The sequence below is a fragment of the Daucus carota genome, chromosome 1 (genome assembly GCF_001625215.2).
Source record: "Daucus carota subsp. sativus chromosome 1, DH1 v3.0, whole genome shotgun sequence".
Taxonomy (NCBI): Eukaryota; Viridiplantae; Streptophyta; class Magnoliopsida; order Apiales; family Apiaceae; genus Daucus; species Daucus carota.
In genome coordinates this window covers 50,303,358-50,321,352 of record NC_030381.2, presented here as the reverse complement: position 1 = coordinate 50,321,352, position 17,995 = coordinate 50,303,358, and the positions used below count along the sequence as shown (strand labels likewise).

Sequence of the window (17,995 nt, the reverse complement as noted above, 5' to 3'; positions counted from 1 at the left end):
GCGTCTGGTTCAATTTTTATATTATTTTTAAAATTGTAATCATTTGAAATAATATCTATCATTACTTATTTACTTGTATCTATGAACTATGACCTTGCATTTTCGATAACCAGCTCTGCCAAATTTAAAAATCTATCGAGCACTAAAACTATATGCTAAAAGTTAAGTATCATGAAATAAATATTTCATTACACCACAATCATATGGAATTGATGGCCAAAAATCATGCTTTTTGACAATAAACAAGCTCCTATTGATCATCTGAATAACAAATAATGAAACCTAACCAGCTCCTTTCATTCGGTATTGACAAAAGTACTTATCGATCAGTTCTCACATAGCCAAATTATACACTTAATTAGCATATGCTCCACCCTAAGTAGAAGAAGATATAGTCCATAGTTAATAGATGTGACCTCGCAAGATATATATATCTCCATGCAAGGCAGTGAACGGCTTGTTTTGGGATGAAATAGTAATATCTCTTTTAAGTACTTGTCTATCCTAATTACGCATTATTAAGGATATTGTGGGATAAGTATGATTAAGTGGCCTGGTTTACTGGATTTGATTACTTTGAAATAGCCGCCTGAAGTTTGTCTTTTTTCATGACCACACACAAATTAAATGTATAATATTGTATGTTTATGGGGACAGCATCTCTCTACTTTCGCTTTCCCAGTTGTAGAACATAAAACAAAGACGAATAAGTCCAAATAATTATGCGCAAACTAATGGCAAACTTGCAATAATCTATCTGTGCCATTCCATCGAAATACTTTAATAATTATAAAATTTCTTGAGATACCGACCTTATCTTTCTTTCTGATGATTATGTAAGCATTAGGTAAGCGAAAGACGTCACATAGCTGACGCCCCATGACGGTAAACATGTAATGTATGATAACTCCTTGCTGGATCGTGTGTGCTCGCCGGCAGGATGTATATGTTCGAGCTGGCTCTGTCTGGGCGCGCGCGCATGAGGGCTGCCTTTGTCCTTCGGCGATATTCAAGTGCTTAAACAACTATCAATAATATGACTACAAGAAAAAGGAAATATAATTTATCAATTTTTCTTTTCTTTTTTCTGAAAAATAATAATGAAAAGTTATATGAAATCTGCGGATATAGTCGAAATTGAACAAACGCATAATTGTATCGTTGTTGAATCACTCCTTTCTTCGGCAGACAAACCAAGCGCTTTTCTAAAATATATGCACATGATATAATATTGTCACTGTTGTTTTGAGAAATCCACTATATATATATGTATCACTCTTTAAATCTTTATCATTGAATCAACGTCATAAAAAGCTAAACTCTCACAAGGGAGATCAAACAAAATCAAAATAAATTAGAAACTTGTTAAAATATAAGAGATTAATTACGACTAATAAAAGAAGACAGGATTGGAGGAAGCCCCTCATGAAATAAGGACAACTACTTCAAGCGTAGAAAGAATTTTATGATTTTTCAGTTCAATTTTTCTTAATTAGTATAACATGAGCTCCATAACAATATCATTATAGTGCTTCGGTGCCCTGCGAAATCAACTTATAAATGTGACGCAGCACATGTCGTGATCAAAAATCGATTGAGCCAGCTGAATTCAGTTCATCTCTAGGTCGTCTATGAGTATCTATATACGTTAGTTGGTTTGGTCAGAGATATATTATACCCTTTTCATCATTTGTTTATGCGAGTATTCTATTGTATTTACGAAACTGCAGATGAAATATCACCATCACTATCATTATCAGCCATATCACTTAAGATGAAATTCATTAAACTTGTTTACCTGGTGTTTCTAATATCTCAGCTTGGAAAAACGAGCGTCAAAAGAAACGTTGTTTGACAAAATAAAAGGAATTTAGTGCTATTCACATTTACGTATACTTAAGATTAAAAATGCCAGCAATCACTATCTAGGTACCTAGTTTTCCTGTAAAACAGTCAATAACAATATGATTTAGTGATGTTGTCGCACTCTACATATCAGTATTATTAACATAAACCAGAGTACTCCTATGGCCAGGTTGTCCTACTCCCCTACTCGCACTAAGCCTCTGGGTTTTTAGGGTTGTTTCTGTTTATGATCATTTTTTCTCCCATTACATGCAATATTCTCCCTACATTAAGAAACCTATATTTAGTTTTTTATTTCTTTTAATTTTTACTTTTGCTTTAATGACCATTATATTAATATTTTCTGAAGAGAACGGGCAGTATTATATACCTTTTTCATGTACAAATACGTTGATGTTAAACTTTAATTTATCAAAAAAATTAAAATAATGATAATAACTATACAGACATTACAAGAATCAATTTAACATAGCAAATATGAAAACGAACCGAAGTTGGTCTATGTAACTGTTAAAGAGTTAGAAGATATAAATAAAAATTTAACAAATACAAGATAAATAGAACAAATTAAAACAGTCTTTGTTTTATCTAAATAAAAAGTTAATAATTTAACTATTTTATCGATAAAGGAATCCTGAAAAGGAAATCTAATAATAATTAGTATAAAAAATAATTACTTTTATAATTTCACTTAGATAATATTTTAATATTCACTAAAATGAAAATTTTGACATTTAACATATACAATATACTTAAAATAATATATTTTATTATTTATATTAAAATTCATATCAAACAAGATCTTAATATAAGTATATATTTTCAAAACAAATTATTCATAACACCATTTTAGGCTAGTATTACTAATATATTCAACATTTTTGAAGGAATAATAAAATAATATTTTTACTATTGTGAGAAATAAGTACTCCCTCCGTCCCAGTCAATAGTATACATTGGGGGACGGGGGCGCGGCACGGACTTTAATGTTTCAATATAGTATAGTTCTGTAAATTATTTTTAAGATTTTCTTTTTTTGTATAAAAGTATAACATTTATATTTTTATAAAAAAAAGAAAATATTAAAAATAAGTTGTGAAACTATGTTTTATAAGAGCCTTAAACGTATACAATTGACTGGGACCGAGGGAGTATAGTACTGGTATGCTCGGTAATATTGTCAACCTGCAATGCGATCGAATCTTCCGATTATCACCCTCTCCCTCCCTGAATATATAAACATAGTGACAAGTACCTATCACATGAATTTTTTATATTTAAAATACTTGTAAGTTGGGACCAAATTTAGGCTAGGTTTGGGAGAATAAAAGTCTCCTGCTGGAAGCGGTAGTCGACCGAAAGTTGTGTTAATAATAATGATGATATTATTTATTAATTTGTTGTTAGATAATGAAAATTGAAAGCATATATTACATTTTTGTACATATATAGCTGTCTTGTGGTACAAAATACAAATTGCTACCTTCTCTCGCTTTAATATAATACTAGCCTTTAACCCGTGCGAAGCACGGACGGGTATATAGTTCGTAATTTATTATTTATAATTTAAATTTTAAAATCATTTTATTAGTATTTTAATATTAATGAATTGAATTTTAATTAAATTATATTATTCAACTGACTATATTTTCTCCCGATTACTTAAAAATGGACAAATCCTAATTTAATCCGAATTTAGTACACGTAGATTTAAAAAATAAAAAAAATCAGAAAATTCTAATCTTTTCCAAACATAGCCGATTGTGTAATATCTTTTGAAAGATTCAGTAATCTAATCAATCGAATTTCAACGTAATTTTGTAATCTTGGTTTTTTTTTACAACAATTATTTTTAAGATTAAAGTTAGAAAGGATTATGTAATAGGTATATTGAAATTGAACACATTAAAGTTTAAAGGAGTTATATGAAAGTTCTTGTTAAAAAAAGATATTCAAAATTGTATATTTATAATTTTATTTATAACATCATTATAATTTTTTTAATGAAATATTATATGATAATGTATTGTTATGAGTGTTTTTAGGCCCCATTTGATAACAAGTGAATGAGTGGATTGCTGGCTCATTCAGAACCTCGTCCCGTTAAGATCATTTGTTTAGCAGTTATTTCAACTGGACGATACAAGAAAAGCGCTGGACGACAGAGCCTAACTTACCTTCACTCAATTGTCCAGCTAATAATCCTCCTCTACTCCACTTCTCTCTTTGATAACAATAATAATTACTGCCACATTTTTTCCCTTTTAAAAATCGTTTGAATAATGTTTTTTTATATACTTGTTTGTTATTGAATATATAAATGTTTTTTTAAGATGTCAAATTTACCAATTTTCTTATAACCCTTTTTAATTTATGTTTTATTAATATATAAATTAAAATGGAGGAAAAAGTGATGAATGAACAAGAGAATAAATTTTTTATTAATAAAAATGAATACAGAACCGAAAGAAGGCTCCTACAAATATAACGTTAGTCATTTACAGGAATATATTTAAAAATAATCACCATCCAGATAAATTTAAATAATTATTAACAAATAACAATCATTCATTCAGAAATTCAGATTAACTATTCATCCAGATTTCCCGTCATCCAATCAGCTATCCAGATTTAACAAATGACCCCTTAGTATTTGAAACTGTTTATAATACTAATAGACTCCACATTTAGACTTATAGTACCAAAAGGAGAGTACCAAACCAAAAAATATAACTAAAACCTTGGATTACAAATTATACCCATGTTGACTTATCACAGTATAGTATAGATAACCAGGGTACAAGGTCAGGCGGTACTAATTTGACCTCTCTCCGTACAAACGAGCGAACTAAATTCTTGAAATTGTGATAATGAATGTGATGAAATTATAAGACATATAAATATATATCCATCGAAATAGTCAGCTCTACAAAACAATTCCATAAGGCCATAAGCATTGGATTGGGCCTATACTGATAGTATGGCAATACAGAGATTGGTAGAACTGGATACATATAATGTGGTACAACTATATTTTTTTGTTTGTCTTTACATGATGTCGAGCTTGAGCCTCAGCTTGTTATGAACTCGATTTTTTATCCCTTGTGCACTTAAATCACTGTGATCAATCCCATTTGCAATAGTCTGCGTAAGTTCATTTTATTATTCCTTGATTCAAAAGACAACCTGGATAACTGAAACATATCTTAGCAGCCTGAGGAAAAGAAAGTAAAAACGATTCTCATAATAACGGCGAGCGAAATAGGAGCAATCTAAACTGTGAAAACGAGGTTAATTCAATTTCTTTATAATGACATGTTTATTCCGACTAATTTCTACAACGTCACAATAGGTTAATTCGTTAATTTAGTTTGTTGCTGTATAAGGAAAATTACTATTGTACTAATTTTTATATAACTATTACAAATTATTTAAATAATTAATTCGTCAACTAAATCAATGAATTTATAAACTTTTAATTATACCTTTTATTAATCCATCAATTAAATTGCTGACCATCAATCAATTAATTACTCCAATTTCTTTTAGGATTTTAGCATGCTCCATCAATATATATGATAATTTAATTTTTTATTCTCATTAATACATATGTTTTTAAAATTGAGGAATTGTCAATCCGTCAATTTATACAAAGGATTAACTATTTCTTTATCAGTTATACATATATTTTTAGAATTTCTCCTCAACGGCCAACTACAAATTGTGATTTGAATACAAATAATCAATTAGATAACAAATACTATATACAGCTTTGGTTGCTTATTTAATCAACTCCTCCACAAACTGGCAGTTCATCTTGAGATAAAAACGTCACTACACATGCGTCATACTGATTCAGACGTTTAAAAAAACATGCAACATGTTGCTTGGTATGTTCTCGAGGTCAGATCCGCAAGTATCCGATTTTTCCTATTTTCAACAGCTAGCCTTCCATAAAAAATTGTAAAGCACTGGTATACAACTAATTTTAGCCTGCCATTTCTTAGTGCTGCTAATTTAGCATTCAAGACAACAAGCTCATTAGGATCAGAGTTGCTTGATTATAAGAACTAGGAATCTAGGATCCAACACATAAAGTACATTAGTAAGACTTGCTAACTGGTCTGAACAAAAAAAGAACGGGAGATCATCTCGATAACAAACATGCATGGTAGATCCAAGAAACAAAATTATTCCCCAAAAAAAAAAAAGGAGGATTGCGCGGGCACTTAATGAGAACAAGAAATGGTTTAGATTTCCACGAAGCACTTGATCGATTGAGCAGAATTATAGGTCAGATTCAGCGCTGCAGATTTAAAACTAAAAATAATTTGGATTTGACATTTTCTGTTACATGCTGAAAGGCTGTCTCTGGCTACATATGTTATTATATGGGTATACTTTACTCCTCTTGTGAGGGTTGACGATCGATAAATGACTTGGAGAAGTCAACATTGTTTAGGAGGAGTTAGGCTTCATCTTCATTTTTTATGTCTGTTATCTCTACTGCATTGGCTTAAATTCGTATTTACATAATTTTGCCAGTAAACGTGCCTTCAATTTGCAGAAGTTGCGATGTTCTATTCTACTGTCAACTACATACAGCAAGCATAGTTTTTATGGATAACAAGTCTCATATAATCCAGACAGACTGAGATCTTCAAGTGTAAGTGATTCCTTTATTTTCTTGATCTTTTTGCTTCAGTATATAGTAAAATGATGTTGATTCGCCAGCCTTCATATTTAGATAATTTGTTCTGTCTCATATATGTTTTAGACCTGATAATGGATGTCGGATTTTTACTAGCTTCTTCAAATCGTGGGATGAATGTTCAACTGGTTTAGTTGTTACTTGTTAGAATATAATATGATCTTGCTAAGCCTTCCTCCCAACACCTTTAGGTTTTGGGAGAATTGGTTAGTTAATATGGTATCAGAGCTCATGCTCGAAGTTACTTGATGCAACTAATCATATTTTGTTACAAAGAGAATTTGATGTTATCTTCCACAACTTGACATTTTGGTAATCTTACAACCATCATCATAATCATAGCGACAATTTATGTTACCTTTCTGTTCGGTTTTTGCTACTATACCTGTGTCTGGCATTGACAAGACATGGGCGCGGATATGTTAATTTTTGTGATTTTATTTCAAAAAATACTCTTAGATAACAAACGACATTGATTCCCTGATGTTCATATATTGTTCTTGTGCTTTCTAGCCACTTGAGCACAAATAGCCAGAGCAAGCAAGGAACTCGAAACACTGTAGCATGGCTGACCTCTTACCCAAAGCTTGGAAGTCACTTTGGGATGTCTGGGATCTTCGGAGTTTCATTTTTTTAAGTCTTTTCCTCCAAACATTGTTAGTTCTAGTTGCTCCCCTAAGAAAGAAGACATCACACGGTTGGATCATTGTGCCCCTTTGGTCAGCATACTTGCTTGCTGATTGGGCAGCAAACTTTGCAGTTGGACTCATAGCCAGTAGTAACAGCGATCCACCAACCAAAGACAATAGCTCTACAGATTATGACCTTTACGCGTTCTGGGCTCCTTTTCTTTTAGTACACCTAGGTGGTCCAGATACGATAACTGCATTTGCTCTGGAGGATAATGAGCTGTGGCTCAGGCATCTATTCGGCTTATTATTCCAATGTATTGCTGTGATTTATGTTTTCATTCAAGCCCTTCCAGTTAAAGAAAATCTATGGATCCCAACTTTACTGGTGTTTTTATCTGGAATCATCAAGTACGCTGAGCGCACAAGGTCTCTATATCTTGCAAGTGCAAGTAGCTTTCGTGACTCTATGCTTACAGAGCCGGATCCAGGGCCAAACTATGCTAAACTCATGGATGAGTACCACTCGAAAAAAATTGCTAGACTTCCCACACGGATTGAAATGCTTGCGGAGCCAGATAGGGTTATCAAGGCTGCCAACAGATTTAATAAAGATGATTTAACAGACTTGCAAGTGGTGCAGTATGCTTATCGCTACTTTGAGACATTTAAAGGCCTTGTGGTTGGTCTTATTTTTAGCTTTCGTGAACGCAACCAGAGCCGAGACTTCTTTCTTGCAAGATCAGCTGAAGATGCATTCAGAGTAGTAGAGGTGGAACTCAATTTTCTTTATGAAGTTCTCTTCACCAAGCTCCCTGTTGTGTACGATGGACTAGGATACTGCTGTCGGTGTATCTCCTCCGTTGCAGTCATCATGTCCTTTGTACTCTTCTATTACATTGATAAGGAAAATTTCCAAGGGTTTGATGTAGGGGTGACTTATACTTTACTTCTCGGGGCAATTACATTGGATGTTATTGCATTTGCTATGCTTATTTTCTCAGATTGGACCACTGTGGCTCTCAGGAAGTCACCAGATCCAGACAACTCAAGTACTAAGTCCAGATCTTATAGGCTCCGAAGCTGGTTGTTGGAAATAAAGACTAGAAAATTGAATTTAAGTTGCTTCGCGGTCTCTTTACCAATCATATCGCGCAGATGGGCTGAAACTATGTCAACATACAACTTGATATATTATTGCCTAAACAGACGTCCTAGGAAGAGAGAACTTATTTATGATTATATGGGCCTTACTACATTTTTGGATGAGATTTGGTATGTGGATTGTGCAGGATTCGATGATAAATTAAGAGACTTTATTTTTGCAGAGCTGAAAGGGAAATCTCAGATGGCGGATGATCTGGAAACGGCTAGAGAAATATGTTCAGCCAAAGGTGAATGGGTGCTCAGAATAAAAGATTATGGCCGGAAAGAATTACTTCCATTTGTGGTTGATGTTGACTATGATCAGAGTCTTCTTTTGTGGCACATTGCTACTGACCTTTGCTACAATGATAAGGAAGATAAGCCACTAAACAAGGATTACCGCGATATTGCTAAGCTGATTTCAGATTACATGATATATCTTCTGGTTATGCAGCCTAACATGATGGCTGCAGTGGCAGGCATTGGGTTAATAAGGTTTCGAGATACATGTGCTGAGGCTTCAAAATTCTTTAAAAACAGTAATGTAGCACTCCCAAGTAATTGGTTTAGTTCTTGTTTTGGAAGGGCAATGGATCCAGGGGTGTTGCAATTGGCCTGTGAAAGTATTCTTGCAGTCAATACCGAGGTAGAACCAATTACTATAAAGGGGGATAGAAGTAAATCTGTGTTGTTTGATGCAGCCATTTTGGCGCATACATTGAGAAAGTTACCTCAGAAAGACACGGAAAATGGGAAGGTAGATAAGTGGTTCATTATAAGCAAAGTTTGGGTAGAATTGCTATCATTTGCTGCAACTCATATCAGGTCAGACTCCCATGCACAACAACTTAGCAAAGGCGGGGATCTTATAACTATTGTTTGGTTATTGATGGCTCATTTTGGCCTGGGAGATCAATTCCAGATAAATGAGGGTCATGCTAGAGCAAAGCTGATTGTGGGAAAGTAGCTTATAAATGTTCTGTCATATGCTGTAGTGTAATCAACCTGCAGTTGTCTCAGAATGTGATGCATTTTAATTAACAGAGGAAAGTGAATATGTAAAAACTTGTCTGCTGTTTCTGAAAATAAAAGTACTGTTAGCTCTTCATTTGGTACTTCCGTTCAATCTAAAATCTGAAATCAGATATTACCAAGTGTTCAATGACACAGTACTGACTCTCTTACAAGAGAATGGCTTCATCGTATACATTCAGAAGTTCTCAACTCCAGCTTTGTTAACATTCAAGATAGGCTGCAACCTCAGTTGTTGCTCACAAGCGAATACTAATGCCAAAATGATGCTTGAACTATCAAAATAAAAGTACTACGTATATCAAAGCCGCGGATATGACTATAACAGTTCAAAAAATGTACAAATGTAAAAGGAATTGAACCAAACCAGAACATACATAATATGCATTTACATTTTGACTGCAGAATTAACAATCCAATCCCACTCTGTACAGGAGTGTTTTATGTAGTCCATCATTAATAACTTACAGAAAACCGATACTTAAACAACAATAAACTTAATAGGCAATCACTATAGTACCCGACCGGTATTGTATTCATTTCCTGATCCTTCGATCTCTTCACCACCTGGAGCTACCATTCTTGAATACATTGGAACTGTGCCTGCATTTCCAACTTCATAGTAAACTTCATGTTGGCTAACTCCACTAGGAGTTCTTCGAATATCATATGGATTCCTTTCTCTAGCGTACACCTGATTCATGCCTGGAACTTGCTGATGCAGTCCCACGGGGATTTGATTATGGCCTACTGAATATCTTTGTACAAATTGTGCCTGCATTGGAACCTGTTGTAGGCCAACTGTTCCGGGTGGTGGGACTGAACCCGGGAGGTAATAAACCGGCATGTTTTGTACTCCCGGGTTCAGATACTGGCCACCTGGTCCATAATGCCACATTGAGTTATCACCATAGCCCTGTTGTACAAACTTCGGGTCGATAGTTTCGGTGACCTCTTGAACCGAACCCTGCTTCGGTTCAGAAACTGGGATTTCAGGCTTGGTCTTAACCGGTTGAAGATCAGGAACCGGTGGCATGTAAGTCGGTCCCAGGCCCGAAGAAGTGGAGCAAAACGGTGATGCAACTGGAGCAGGAGAACCTGGATCCGAGGCGTTATCATTTAGAACACGCCTCGTCCTGGACTTGGACTCACGAGACTGTTCATCCGAATTTTCAATCCCGAAGAGATACTCCGGGACTTCGGATACAATCGACGAGGCCTCGGATCCAAGTCGATACAGACCTGATCCGGGCCTTCCATTTAAAGCATCAAAAAACCAATGCTCCCTTTTAATAGAACCATTAAGGAGTGAGCTTAGCGAGCTTATGCTACTATTCCTCGAATCGACATCAGTTGGAAATAAGAAGATTCGAAGCCGAGCCAACTTGGAGTGAGGCGGATTGTTTTGTACTAATCTGTCGTACTCATCCATCATGTTCTCGATATCTTCGTCATTCGTTATTGTAATAAGCGCATCAAGATCTTCATTCGGGAGCTGGTACTTCATGCTAATACTTGTTGTACCTGAAAACTTGGCCAGCTTTTCGAGTAAAGATGAGAAGGTGGTGTGCCTGTTGATGGCAACTATACGAGTGTCTCCACCAACATAACGGAGTTGATCATCGTGGGGGCGGGGCAAGATTTTGCCACCAAAGCTGCACATGAAACGGACTCGAGGGTCCTGGAGGTCTGATGACCGTGGTGTTGAGTTCAGGGAATCGTATTCAGCTGCACGGTGAGAAGCCATTCTTAGCTAGAGCTAAATTTGTAGCTGAACACACAAGTGCTCCAAATTTTTCGGAGAATTTGGTGGGAGCAGCTAGTAATGTAAAGAATGCCTCACTTTCTCAATGTGTATATATAATGTGGATGAAAAGAGAGTGAGGGGGTAGGCACACCAATATCTCGAAAAGTGATATATAAAATTAGGTCACTACTAGAATGTCAATGTCAATATGTCATGCAACAACTAAGTGAATGAAGCAGTGAATTGATAGAATGTTTAAGTATCCTAAACCAGATTTAAAAGATGTTTGTCTTTGTGTCTGTCTGCAGCTTGATTACTACAGTGTCCAAAATGCAAGTTGATGGAAAATGCTACTTCTTCAGATTAGTAAAACAATTGAATTATCAATGGTATATAGCTGCAAATGGATGGTGTATTAGATCTAATGAGGATTAAGAATGATATTAGCTGTCTTAATCCAAGATTAAGTGGTTGGTTTATATCAGATTTATCATGCAAATTGGTAATACAATAAGGATTAAGGGGTGACCTCAGGCCACCGCTAAGATATAATTGGAAGCAGTACTTTTCATAGTAAATTATGATGGGCGGCAATAATCTATATTAAAACTGGATCATACACAGCTGCATGACAACAAACTGACAAGTTGAGCACTAATAGATTAACCTCAAATGTAATCTGCATAAAAATAATAAAGATGTCTTAAAATACTGGGGAAGATTCTATAGGTTTCTTGAAATAGATTCGTAGGTGTACGTATTGCACAGCGAAATGAGAGGGACAGAAGCTCTCCTGGTATACAAATTTCAACACTTCCACTAGACATTAGATTCGTATATAACCAAAATATATTCTTACAGGCTCCTGGTTTCATTAGCATTGACCTTTTTAGAGAATATATTATGATTGTGTTGTAATCTCTCTATTCGGGAACTAGTTGCTTATTTTTCACTAATTCACCAACCTATTCGAAGTTCGGAAGGTAAACGAGGACGGATCACAGTGTTTTTATACTGGTCAGCTTTGAGGTGTCGAGTGAGGATTGTTTTTCTAACTGAAATTAGTAGCAACAATATGTAACGGTCTTCCACCAAAATTCGAACATTGGCAATGGGTGTCCGAGACTGTCAACGTCGTATTATAGCGTATCTTGAAGATCGATATATCAGGAAATGACGGCATGATGAACACAATGCATATCCATAATCCATATATATGTGGCTAGACTAGTAAAGACCTTGATTACAATGCCATGCCCGGGAGGCAAAGCAATATAAACCGCCCAAAAATTGCAAAGTCAGGTAGCATTTGAATATGATAGGCTCATTGTTTTTACATCGCCTGTCCATTCGGCTAATCATACGTTTATTCGAGAAAACTACTTAATTAGTAATACAAGTCGGTTTTGTGTTTTCACAGGGCCTCTCGGAACAGGAATAAGCACAAATTTAAACCTGGTCTGGTCTCGGGCATTTCGACTTAAGTTGAACTCACGATGCATGTTGTCCAAAGCCATTCTTCTTTCAAAATTGTAAAACGTATTTTAATTGTATATTAAACATAGTTCTATATTTAAAATTTTCTTTACTGTAAATATTAAATATTAATTTTTTATTCGAAAAATTAAAAAATTTTGAAATTATATTTTGTAAAGATTTAAATCCGTGTCTAGTCATGTTCCCGGATTAAGGGGGCGGGGGGACGGAGTATTAAACAAATAAAAAGTGTCTTATGAGTTGTTTAATTTAATGTGTGATGTTTTGATACTGAAGTGAAGCTTGAGTCCGCGAAAAGGTCGGTCGAAAGAACGGGAAATTTGGAGGATTGAAAATGGTGGTGGGGCTTGGAAAGAGAGGCCCTGATTCGTTGAGCGGCTGTCAAGTGGAGCTGCTGCGGGACCTTCATTTCTATATCATATATGTCTACCATTTTTCATTCGCAAATCAAAGTTAAGGTCCCCGGCAGCGTCACAACAGCTAAGTCTTTTCTTGGTACAAATAATTCTAAAAATAATTGGAGTTGAACAAATCGAGTTTCGTTTAATCGAGTCATGTCGAATTTACTCGTTTAGTTAATTGAGGTTAAACTTTTGTCTGAACTCGATTCGTTTAATTTTATTTATGAGTCGAGTCGAGACAACTCGTTTTGCTAAACGAGCCGAGTTTAAAGAGTTGAGCGAGTTAGCTCATATAATTTTACATGTAGTTGAGCAAACCTCTACTACAACCCGACTCGTTTAATTTCACGAGTCGAGTCGACTATTTTAATTAAACGAGCCGGATTATTGCCCAAATTCGATTCGTTTAACTGTACTGACTCGAGTCTGAGTTTGTTGATGAATAATCCGCTTGTTTTCGACCATAGTAAACAATCTAACATTACCTCTTTCTTCTGACAAAAGGTATTAAGTAAATCAAATAATACGGAGAATCATTTTAATTTTACATGTAATCGTATAGGTTTTATCTAGTCAAAAAACAAACCCCTTTTGATCAAAAAAAAAAAACCCTTACTTCACATTTTAAATTGAAGCAACCTAAAAAGTTTTATTGAATGGATAAGGGGAACGACCTTTATTTCTGTAACGTATCGATTTAAGCAACAATTTCTTGAAATAGTGATATTTTCGACAAATTTTCGATATCTACTCATGGCAGATTTTTTATTTTTTTTCACTTTCTGACAAGTATGCTCGTAGTGCTATAATAGCCTATCGCTTTTGGGCTGGGCTAGTTTGACTCTATACTAAAGGCCTTTGCATTACTATAAAATATAAATACGTGTTTAATGGACTGGTAGGCCACTAAGATAAAATACTCTTCTTTAAAGTTGGGCACCTATTTATTATAAAGGTCATGGCCCATAAGAGAGACTTAAAAAAGCATAATATTCTCTTGGGTCACAAACCCAAATTGAAGGCAACATAGTTTGGCAATATTTGAATATTGTGAATTGAGAATACTATTTGGGAGAGACGTTAATTGCTGTTTATTTGACATTAAAACTACAAGCAATTAAATATTTTTTTTAAGAAAAAAATAATTCAAGTATTCCCTTCATATGGTATTTGGCATAACAAAATTACATTATATACGAATCGTAAAAATTATTCCTAATTTCCATGGAAAACAGTTAAATGTTAAGTCGTTGCAAAAGATCACCATACACACTCATTCTACCACAACCACAGGTTGGCTGTCTAGGGACTAGGGCAGGTCTGTGTAAAGATGTCATTTAAAGTACACCCTCTGTCCCTTAGTTGTCACATTTCCTTTTTTGTTGGTCAAATTGACTAATTTTTGACTAAAAATTACAAGTCACTCTTTTATTATTTAAAAAAACTGAAATTACATCTTAAAGTAGATTTAAAGTTATTTCCGATGACATATTTTTTTTTATTTTTTTAGTTGATAAAAAATTAATAAATTGCAATCAAATTTTAGTCAATTTGACCGACACAAAACCAAATGTGATAACTAAAACGGGACGGAGGGAGTAATACTCTAGCTTTGGAAAGATATATAATAATTAGGTGTTTCTTGAAAAATATATAGGTTAATTTATTTATTTATTTGATTTTTTAAAATAAATATAATTTTTTTGCAGAGATATGAATTTGCAATTTTGCAAGCACGTCAAATAAAACTTTAAAATATTAAAAATAATTGAAAATTTCAAATGATTTTTACAAATATTTTTGACAAATACTTGAAGACACGCTTATTTTCATACTTAATTTCAGGAAAAAAAATCATATATCCACATAAATTTTTAAAAAATGGTTTACTTCTAAATTAATTACACCAAACAAATTTATTATGTAAAGAAAATAATAACTCAATTTTTTGATAACTAACTAGTATATTAAATTACATTTGTTGTACAAATGTGCTCTATTCATCTGCACCTGTGAATGTGTAGCATATATATTACGAAATTTCACCGGTCAAGTGAGCCATTAATCTTCTTAATTCAAAATTTCATTGTCACCTTTATTTTGCTGAATATTATATGCAGGCAGATGGACCACAACGATCATTACACACTCGTCGAATTTATAGGTCAACGAATTGAACCTATAGTTTGAACTTAAATAATGGGACCGTTTGGGTAATTTAAAAAAAGTGATTTTTTATAGTAAAAAAATGGAAAAAGTGATTTTTTATAGTAAAAAAATGGAGTATAAGTTAATAAAGTGTTTGGAAAAAAAGAGAAACGGTGGCAGAGAAACTAGCATTCTCAACTTCTAAAAATACTTCTATTTCTTTACACAAACGGATGAAGAAAAATAGAAGTCATAATCAGCGTTTGATTCTTCCAAACAAACGCCACAACTATCTAAGCAACACCGTGCCAATCATCCACCAGTCAATATTATAATGTTCTTCTGATGTATACGACAATATAATAAGTGAAATTAAGAAAATGAAAGCTGAGCACCATCTGCTTAGACGCATGTGTTCAAACTTGCAAGCATCTGCCTGGAGCAATCGAACAAAACAAAACTTTATCTTTGGAGTACCATTTTAGCATGTCAATGTATGTGCGCCAGTGTTTTAGCTCATTTGTTTACATTCTACCAAAACAATAAATAACATTCTACCAAAACAATACATAATTGATTAAGTAATTTGTCCGTTTTGAAATAAAGATCGTTTGACTTGTTTTGACACATATTTTTAAAAATTTTAATTATATAATTAAAATTATTATTTAAAAAATTGAATTATAATACGAATTATATATTTATTAATTTTTTAAAATATTAATTTTGAACACTTTACGGCCAAAAAATTACAGATGCTTGTAAAAAAATCAAATTACTAGCATAGGTTTCCTCAACTTATAAATGTACATACCTCAATGGGGCATGATTCTGTTTTATGTCATTATCGAGTGAAGGTCGTGCGAGTTCGGATTCAAATAAACTCCGAATGGTATCTTTACTCTTATGAACATTTAAACGATCGATTATTTTTAAGAAAATTTGAAAAGATAAAATAATATAGGTAAGTTTGTGGATAATTTGCCTTCCATTCCAAATTATTTAGGTGCCAAATCAAATAGTCAAATTTGACATATAAGTAATCGTAAATATACGAAAATCAAAAAATTAGTGATTTTCATTTGTTAATATTTTACAACAATTTATTAAAATATATCAATATTCAATTAGAACTTGATAATAAGATGTACTCCCTTTATATTATTCAATTGCTATTTTAGACTCCTTTAAAGTAATGCTCCATAATATTTTTTAATATTTTTTTTCAAAACAAAAGTTTGATTTTTAAAATTTTTATTCAAAATTAAAATTTAAAAAAAAAACGTTATAAAACTATATTTAATAAAAATCTCAAAATGCGTCTAAAAAATGAATGTATGGAGAGCTTAATGCAACTTGATATGATTCCAAGGGTTTAAGCCTGGAGAGTTGGAGACGGCCAATAGTTTGCAGCTTTTTTTCAACTTTTGAGCTCTTCTCTTTTGAATCACTTTATCAAAGAGTCACCATCTTTGAATTATTAAGCGTATGACATGGTGAAAAGTGAAAACCGCTTCTACCCACTATTGCCTCGTGAAAAAATTCACGAGGCAAGTTGGTTTACCCCCGGATTTTTTAGCGCTCGTTTTGGTTGGAGTGTCCCCATTTTTATTCATTCAATATTACGGTGTCTAGTTAGAAAATATAAATTCAAAATTAATATAAAAAATTTTAGAATATTGGTTCTTGATATTAAAAGAGATAGTAAGTTTGAGGGAGGATATGAAAATTAACTTGTTTCTCCTCTTTTTATCACGACTTAAGCGGTTAAATATAAATATTTTAATATAAAATTAAATCAATAATATAAGATATATTATTATAATAATTAATTAATATTTTAATTTAACTAATTTAATTTTTTGAAATTGAATATATTTATACCAACACTCAAGTAAACACGCGATCAGAAATGATAATACAAACTTGGACAAACATGATATTTTCCAAAAACGAAACGTAGTGTTTCATGATTATATAATGCTAACATGAAAAAGGAGAAGGTCAATGCAAGTAGTAAGTAGCACAAGATAAGGCCATTTTTAGCTGCGTCACACAAATCTCAATTAGTTTAACGGCTTGTTTGATCCGTGCGACTTGCGAGGGGTTGGAATTATGAGTCCGTTTATGACAGGACGCAGATCTCGTAATTTGATATGTGATATGAAAATATGGCATGAAAATTAGTAGTTAGAATTTTAATTTTTAATACATGAATATAAAAATATACGAACACACAAATATCGTATAATTTAATGTTGAATATGAATTTTCATTTTATATACATGAAGGTACACAAATATACACGATATAATATATTTTTAAGTAAATAAGTATATTAATAATGTAAAAAATAATATATATACATGTACAATTTATATACAATTATATATAAATATAAAAAGAATACATAAAAATGTATTCTTCAAATATATTTTAATTAATTTTATTATCATATTTATAGCAAATGTACACAAAAATTACACAAAAACTGCACGAAAACTACACAAAAGATGCACGATATGTTTCCAAAAAAATATGAGTTTAAGATTAAATACACAAATCTTAAATGAGTCGGATAGAAGTTTCACTTCTAAATACATGAAATACAGAAGAGTACACGACACATAAGTACACATAACAGGTCTAATAATATAGATTGAGATATAGTTTTTAATATTTAGTTTAGTGTCGGAACAAATTTATCTATTTTAAATATTATTATATTATTAATTAAATTATTTTATCAGATAAAAAACTATAAATATTATTTTTAATAATATTTATTTGCACTTATAATTTTTTTTTGAAAGAATAA

At 32.9% G+C, this 17,995-nt stretch overlaps 2 protein-coding genes across 2 annotated transcripts; one reads left to right on the top strand and one right to left on the bottom strand.

The window, feature by feature from the left end:
- The first annotated feature begins 6,289 nt into the window (after positions 1 to 6,289).
- Positions 6,290 to 9,557, top strand: LOC108196613 (uncharacterized). The gene is made up of 2 exons (XM_017363976.2): positions 6,290 to 6,532; positions 7,091 to 9,557. The coding sequence occupies exon 2, from the start codon at positions 7,142 to 7,144 to the stop codon at positions 9,317 to 9,319; it is 2,178 nt and encodes a 725-aa protein (XP_017219465.1). The 5' UTR covers positions 6,290 to 6,532; positions 7,091 to 7,141; the 3' UTR covers positions 9,320 to 9,557.
- A 126-nt stretch (positions 9,558 to 9,683) lies between these two features.
- On the bottom strand, positions 9,684 to 11,264 carry LOC108215197 (protein PAL OF QUIRKY). Its single transcript, XM_017387586.2, has one exon. It carries the CDS (start codon positions 11,129 to 11,131, stop codon positions 9,896 to 9,898), a length of 1,236 nt encoding a protein of 411 aa, XP_017243075.1. The 5' UTR covers positions 11,132 to 11,264; the 3' UTR covers positions 9,684 to 9,895.
- Between the last annotated feature and the right edge of the window lie 6,731 nt (positions 11,265 to 17,995).

What these genes read in the sequence shown, in the direction of transcription:
- LOC108196613 (XM_017363976.2), top strand. Translation starts at nt 7,142, where the DNA reads ATGGCTGACCTCTTACCCAAAGCTTGGAAGTCACTTTGGGATGTCTGG.
- LOC108215197 (XM_017387586.2), bottom strand. Translation starts at nt 11,131, where the DNA reads ATGGCTTCTCACCGTGCAGCTGAATACGATTCCCTGAACTCAACACCA.